This window comes from Physeter macrocephalus, chromosome 7, assembly GCF_002837175.3.
Source record: "Physeter macrocephalus isolate SW-GA chromosome 7, ASM283717v5, whole genome shotgun sequence".
Classification (NCBI taxonomy): domain Eukaryota; kingdom Metazoa; phylum Chordata; class Mammalia; order Artiodactyla; family Physeteridae; genus Physeter; species Physeter macrocephalus.
In genome coordinates, this window is record NC_041220.1 from 28,533,377 (window position 1) to 28,541,425 (window position 8,049).

The 8,049-nt window shown below is 38.0% G+C and overlaps 1 protein-coding gene across 12 annotated transcripts in view; it reads right to left on the reverse strand.

The window, feature by feature from the left end:
- Positions 1-8,049, reverse strand: part of SLC10A7 (solute carrier family 10 member 7) — a 265,905-nt gene that overhangs the window by 238,568 nt on the left and 19,288 nt on the right. Inside the window, exon 5 of one of the 12 annotated variants that reach the window (XM_055085910.1) lies at positions 6,895-7,088. The exons of the other annotated variants lie outside the window; for them this stretch is intronic. Within the exon in view, the coding sequence (XP_054941885.1) occupies positions 6,981-7,088 (108 nt within the window). The 3' untranslated portion in view covers positions 6,895-6,980. Of the gene's footprint in view, positions 1-6,894; positions 7,089-8,049 lie in introns of those variants that run through there. 12 annotated transcript variants of the gene reach the window in all.

Genomic DNA, 8,049 nt, shown 5'->3' on the forward strand with positions numbered 1-8,049 from the left:
CAGCAGAGGGAGGCCCGCATACCACAAAAAAAAAAAAAAAAAAAAATGTACTTGGAATTCTGCATGACTACCAAAGGGTTCTAAAATCCTTCAGCCTGTTAACTAAAACACAATAAAAACGTCAGCTAAATCTGTTAACACTAAAAGCTACACACCATCTTAACTCTAGACTAAGCAAGAGGACAGCTTAATGCCTACAGGAAGCAACCACAGTCCACATCCCCAAATGGAACTTCTGGCTGCCCTACACAGCTGGATGAGAGTGAACTCGCTTGGGGTACATTTTGGTTTTTTTCTACACTAAGAAAGAAAAACAATGATTTTAATGATATGGGCCAATGTAAAGCCATTCTACTCTGTTTCGCCTACTTTCGTGAGGTTTTTAATATGAAATAGAGGTTTTGAATAGTGTAACATGACACTGAATGTAGACTTCTTGAAGGCAGGCCCCAGATCTTACTCTCCTTTTTTTTTTTTTTTTTTTTGCGGTACGCGGGCCTCTCACCGTTGTGGCCTCTCCCGTTGCGGAGCACAGGCTCCGGACGCGCAGGCTCAGCGGCCATGGCTCACGGGCCCAGCCGCCCCGCGGCATGTGGGATCCTCCCGGACTGGGGCACGAACCCGTGTCCCCTGCATCAGCGGGCGGACTCTCAACCACTGCACCACCAGGGAAGCCCCTTACTCTCCTTTTTTATTCCCTGTGGTAAAAGGCAGTGTCTACATAAAGTGGGTGCTAAACTACTGTTGACTAGCACATTCTATTTCTAAAGCTGGATGGTGGGTACAGTGGTGTTTATTATTATGCTTTAAAATGGATATATGTGTGTTTTTTGTAGATATGATAATTCATAATTTAAAAAAAGAGGGAGAATCCTGAGGCCCATCCACTACACATTCTAATTCAATAGGTCTAAAGTGGAGATAAGGGATTTTTTTTTTCTAATCACCCCAGGTAATGCAGATGTGGGCAATCTATAGAATTCACTTTGAGAAAAAAAAAAACAACAAAATAAATAAACAGACCAACATAAATAACATGCCTGTTATCAGTACACTGCTATTAGTGGTGAAGGTGTTTTACTTTCCTGGTTCAAATTATCAGGCTCAGACTTAAACACAGAGAACATAGTATTTAGCATAAAATATTACTCTCAGATATGCCTGGAAATTCCTTCCTAACTTGCTCTGATTTTCCTCTATTATAATTCTTAACGCTTTTGCTTTTCTTTTCTTTTTTCCTTCAGCTATTTGAAGATAGAAATCCTTAATTACATTTCTCTCCTACTTGGTTTATTGCCCAGACTCACAAAATTTTACAAAGTTATACAGCTTCGCAACTTTACTTGGAAATTAAGACCTCATATTTACTTCATATTTTGAGGAAGGGCTTTTAGCTGAATCCTTCCGTATCTCAGTTTGCAAAAAAAGAAATAGAGGTAAAAGGAGATGGTGCATCTTTTCCCAAACTCTACCTCTCTTGCTTTTTCATTAAACAACAGTATAAGTGTCAAATGAAATAAAAATACCTCTATAACAACAACACAAAAACCACATGATACCTTCTCTCCAAACTTAGGGAAATAATTTTCCAGTTTTTTTTTTTTAAAGAAACGCCTTTTATAAAAGAAATCCCTGTGGTAGTTACTATAAGGCAGAAGTTACTTGAATTTAAGTACAATGATTTTCTTAGCAAATACCATAAAGTTTAAAACCTATGTAAGGCTTTTGGGAAAAAAATCATGTCTTTTACCACCTAACTTTACATTTGGAACAGAACTGTATACAGTTTTAAACAAAAAATATGTGTTTATACTATGTCTCCCATGTTAGAATAAAAAACATTTTGACCTATCTTCTTTTTTATACTTGGCAATGTAATTAGGACACACACACACACACACACACACACTACCACTATCACCACCAATCAGACCATGTCAACATCACACACTACAATCCTGCAGGTTTGAAAAATTGCATTTAAAACACTGGAATGAATAAATAACAATCACAAAAAAGAACCTAACCAAGTTTCCAATACTTAATTGAAAGTAGTTTAAAATTTAGGGCTTCCCTGGTGGCGCAGTGGTTGAGAGTCCGCCTGCCGATGCAGGGGACGCGCTTTAATACCTAAAGAATATGCTGGCATTCCAGTGTACATGCATTGTTATGCACATACATTGAGTTCCCTCTGCTGCTAAAAATGATTATAAATTTTAATTGGCTCACTGAAACAAAAACAATCTCAGTTATAAAAACAGAAATTGTTTTTTAACTTTAACAAAAAGTAAAAAGGCTATTCTCACCAAGGTACAAGATGTGAGTTTAAGGGATACAATAACTTTCAATCCATGACAAAAACCTTTCAGTAACCAACAGTTTTACGGAAAAAAGCATTTACAATGAGAGGTATATAAGTAACAGAAAAAAAAAAATTCCTTCTAAGTTATACAACAACTTTACAAAATAAAATGAAGAGAATAATTTCAAATGACACTATTGTATCTGCATACGTCCCCCAAATCATTAAATACAAATATGCTACAAAGTCGCACATTTTAACACACGAGAGCATATGCTAAACATGTGTACAGGTATTAAAAGATGTATATATAAGTATTTGAGAGCATAAACTCAATGTCAATAAGTTTAATAACACAAAATCTGGAAAGAAAAAAGTTTTCTTACATGTGTAAACACTGCAAAGAATGGTCACCTGGAAAGAACAGTGTAACATGGAAATGTGCCCCAGTAATTTTCCCCCCATGCTAAAATCCATGTGGGTACGTAGCCGCTGTGTTTGAGACAGAGCAGACAACCATGGTGAAGTAGAATCGAAACCTTCACCTAATGGCACCTGACACTGCACTCAGCTTTTGGATCTTTTCATTTACATGCACCAAAAAATTCATTTTCTATCCTTAGATTTTTCCGATATACGATACAAAAGATTAATCTTCCCTTACATTTATTTCAACAAAAGCCTATATTCGGTTACCTTATAACAGTATTTTAGAAAACCATGAAACTTAAAATTATCTAATATTTTTACCTACAGATCATTTTCTTCCATAATCTGACATAAATATAAAATAGTCTATTCACTGCACATCGGAAGACATGACCAAAATGGGCTTTGAAAGCTTCATTTCTGAAGCTCAATGTTCAATATTTATGAAGAATTGTGTCTTATTCCCCAGGACTTCAAAAATGTTTGACAGGGCTTCCCTGGTGGCACAGTGGTTAAGAATCCGCCTGCCAATGCAGGGGACACGGGTTCGAGCCCTAGTGCGTGAAGCCCCCACGTGCTGCGGAGCAACTAAGCCCGTGTGCCACAACTACAGAGCCTGCGCTCTAGAGCCTGCGAGCCACAACTACTAAGCCTGTGTGCCTAGAGCCTGTGCTCCGCAACAAGAGAAGCCACCGCAGTGAGAAGCCTGCACACCACAACAAAGAGTAGCCCCTGCTCGCCACAACTAGAGAAAGCCCGCGCACAGCAACGAAGAACCAACGCAGCCAAAAATAAAAATAAATAAATAAAATTTTTTAAAAAATGGCAATCATGAAGCTGTACAATATAAACATTTAAAGAACTAGACCAATGATGCTAGAAAACAAAGAAGATGTTCATAAATTCAACATTATTAACATGCAACATTAATGTAAATAATTTCAATATCTACTGGGGAATGGACATGTAGATACAATTTCAAATGTTATATGTTAATGTCAAGAAAATGAGTGAACTTTGAACTTCTGCCAAAAGTCATTTGAGAAAGAAAAGTTTTTTAAGGGAATCACATTAGAAAGAAAGAGATAAATGACACATTTAAACCAATTACCATTAGTCTCAGATATACCACAGGAGACCCTTTCCTCAAATTCTTTCAAGGCAATAGAAAGATAATCATAGCAGGTGCTAATCCAAGACTCTAATAACTTCTCTACCTCACTAATTATGTGGCAACTGAAAGAATTACTTGGCATACTGGAATACTGGTTAAATCCAACTATCTGCCAATTGCATTCCTATACCGAGAAGTTAAATGTGGCTTAGAGAAAACACACATCCATGATGCCTGGCTTCACTTTAAATGCATGGCTTGATTTCAGCTGGGTCCTTGGTGCTGCCTGGCAATGCTACCATCTTCTCCAGTTGACTCACTCTCCCCATCTACATGGCAATTCCACATTCTCTCCTCTCATCTCGAACATTAATAGCAATTACCCCCATCATCACTCTCTGCTGCTGAGAAAAAATGAAAGTCATCAGAAAAAACTCCCAAGTGTACCCCTTCTACCCATCTACGTGGATCTATAGCCAAGCACTCTGCCTTCCCTCCTGTTATCATGAACAAATGGTCCAAGCTCCTACTGAAGCTCATACAACCCAATACCATTGTCTCCCACTTGATCAAATAAACTACTCCAGCACTCTCTCTTAAATCTACAGCTTGCTCCCTGCTGTACGATTTTCATCATGATAGAAATACACTGTCGTTTCTGCATTAGAAAAAAATATCTTGACCCCGCATCCCTCTCTAAACATAGTCCCATTTCTCTATTCCCTTTTATCACAAGGACCTCATAACAGTGGTCTAGACCTCCTGTCTCTAATTCTTCTCTTCCTGTTTTCCTTGAACCCACTCTACAAGCTTTTGCCCCTACGCTCCACCAAAACCGCCCTGGTCAAGGTTACCAGTAACCTCCACATACCTTAATTCAATGGTCAATTCTCAGAATTCACCTTACACAATTCACATCAGCAGAATTTGATACCGCTCATCATACCCTCCTCCTTCAAACCCCTTCTTCACCTGGCTTCCAGGATACCATGCTCTCTTGTTTTTTCTTCAGTCTCACTAATTATACTCTCTGTTGCCTTTGCTGGTTATTCCTCCTGACCTCTTAATGTTGGAGGGTTCCCGGACTCAGTCCTTGAACCTCTGCTCTTTTCTATCTATGCTCTCTCCCTAAGGAATCTCATCCTCAATCTTGGCTTTAAATACAATTTATTCACTGATGACTCCCTAATTTATGTCTCCAGGTTTAGGCCACTCCCTCAACTCTCAACCCCTGTATCTCTAATTGCTCACTGACATTTTCGTTTGGATATGTAATAGGCATCTTGACACATCAAAAAAATAAGCTCTTGATCTTTACCATATGGCTGACATTACAAGCATTCATCAACGTCCAGCTCCCCTCCCCTTCAGGGCACAGGAATGACAACCCATGATAAGGCCACATGACTTGTTCTGGCCAATGTGATGTGAGCAGAAGTGCCATATATCATTTCCAGCCTGGACATGAAAAGCCCCTTGTGATTCTCCAATCTCTCTATTTCCGTGCTGTGGCAACTGAAAATGTTTTGTGTTCCATCCAGATGGTGTACTTCCAAGACATGGAGCCTCCACCAACCAGGCTTCCTTAGTGATGGCAAAGACCTTCCCACTGACCAACACGGAACAGGTACCATTAGCAAGAAATAAACTTATATGCTTAACAAGCCATTGAGATTTTGGAGTTCTGAGTTATCACAGTATAGCCTTGCCTACCCAGACTAAATACCCCCCAAAAGCGGCTCTCACATAGTGGTCTTTTCCATCTCAGCAAACTCCATCCTTTTAGCTGCTCAGTCAAAAACCTTGAAGTCATTCTTGACCCCTTTCTTTCTCTCATACCCCACATCCAATTCATCAGCATACCCTGAGCCTTCAAAATACATACAGAATCCAACCACCCTTTACTTTTTCCACTACCATTCTGCTCTTCAGAAGACACTGATAAGAAAATGAAAAGACAAACACAAACTGGGAGAAAACACTTTAAAAGCATATAGATAAAATGAAGGGCTTGTATCTAGAATATATAAAACTCTCCAAGCTCACCAATAAGAAAATAAAACACCTAATTTTTTAAAAAACAAAATTTTAATAGACATTTCCCCAAGAAAGACATGGATAGCAAATAAACACATGGAAAGGTAAGAATGCTCACCACTATTAGTCACTGGAAAATGCAAATTAAATTAAAACCACAATGAGATACAACTACATACATATTAGAATGGCTAAAATTAAAAAGAATGACAATACCAAGTATTGATGAGACGTAGAACACTGCAGTTCTCATATACTGCTATTTAAAATGTAAAATGATACAACCACGTTGGAAAATACTTTGGCAATTTCTAAAAAGTTAAACATACACTGGTGGTAAAAGAAGAGTGTTTATATATTGACAGATATGGTCCACTCCAGAAGCTGTTTATAGATGACTTATATTTATTGGTGATTCTTCCCTTGGCTGAAAGGTGCTAAAACATACACCTATTAGATGATCCAGCCATTCCACTCCTAAGTATTCTCAAAAGAAAGAAAGTATATGTCCACTTAAAGATTTGTACACAAATGTTCATAGCCCAAAAGTGGAAACTGCCCAAATGTCCATTACTAAGTGAATGGATAATCAAATTGTGGCATATCCATACAAAATACTACTATTCAGCAATAAAAAGGACTGAATTACTAATACACACAATATAGATGAATCTCAAAACAATTATGCTGAGTAAGAGAAGAAAAGGAAAAAAAGAGTACACACTGTATGATTCCGTCACAGTAAGTCCCCTACATACAAACGAGTTCCATTCCAAGAGCGCATTCGTAAGTCCATTTGTTCGTAAGTCCAACAAAGTTAGCCTAGGTACCCAACTAACACAATACTGTAATAGGTTTATGATACTTTTCACACAAATAGTACATAAAAAACAAACACAAAAAATAAAGAAAACATTTTTAATCTTACACTACAGTACCTTGAAAAGTACAGTAGTACAGCACAACAGCTGGCATACAGGGGTTGGCATCGAGTAAACAGGCAAGAAGAGTCATGACTGGAGGAGGGAGAGGAGGTGGGAGAGGATAGAGCTGAAGGATCATCAGCAACAGGAGACGGAGGGCAAGGTGCAATTTCACTCACGCCTGACATCGATGGAACGCACGTTTGCATCTTTGAAAGTTCGCAACTTGAAGGTTCGTATGTAGGGGACTTACTGTATATAAAACTCTAGAAAATGCAAACATCTATAGTGACAGAAAACAGATCAGAGGTTGCCTGGGGAAGACGACAGGAGGGAGGGATTACACAGCGGTACAGGAAACTTTTGAGGGTGATGAACACGTTCACTATCTCAATTGTGTTGCTGGTTTCCCAATGTATACATATGTCAAAATGTTAAATTGTTTAAATTTGTTCAGTTTATTGTATGTCGATGATACTTCAATAAACTGTTTTTAAAAGGAATATAGCAGGTACAGAATAAAGTGAATAAAGATGAAAACAGATGCAAAGAAAGCAAAATCCTAAGAACGAATTGCAGTGGGAACATTTATATCCTCCCTCATTCTATAGTATTCTTTTCTGAATGATAAAATATTAGTGGAAAAGGAGGAATAAGCTACTACAAAGCAGAGTCCCTCAGTATAAAGTCGTAGGGTCTTTCAGCCAAGAAAAACCACCTATAAGTAGCTCCCAAAATGGACAACTGCCATCCCAATATACAAGCACTCTTCTTTGGCCACAGTTCCCTAGTAGTTGAATAATTTCTTTGAACTCATCTTAGAAACCTGGCCTAATTTCTCCTTTTTTATATCATCTTCATTTGCCATTAAACTTATATTGACCCTTTTTCCATGAATTTAGTTTGCTACACATTTTTTAAGAACTAAGGAATGGCCGTAGCAGGTGTCCTCAGTTCATGAGTCTCGGATGTAAAAGTCCCTTGCCTTGGATTCACTGTCTTCTGTCTCCTCATTGCCCACTGAGGTAGAAAAATCACCATCTCTATTTCATTCACCTCCCTTGCTCTTCTCTTTGAAATCCTAAATTCCACTCATTATTGTCAATTTTAGCATCATCCTAATATATGAATCCACCCACTTCTTTCATAAGCTGCTATGGTTATGTGTTTTTTGTGACATGACTCTGTCATAAAATAGAATAGAATAGAATAGAATAGAATAGAATAGAATAGAATAGAATAAA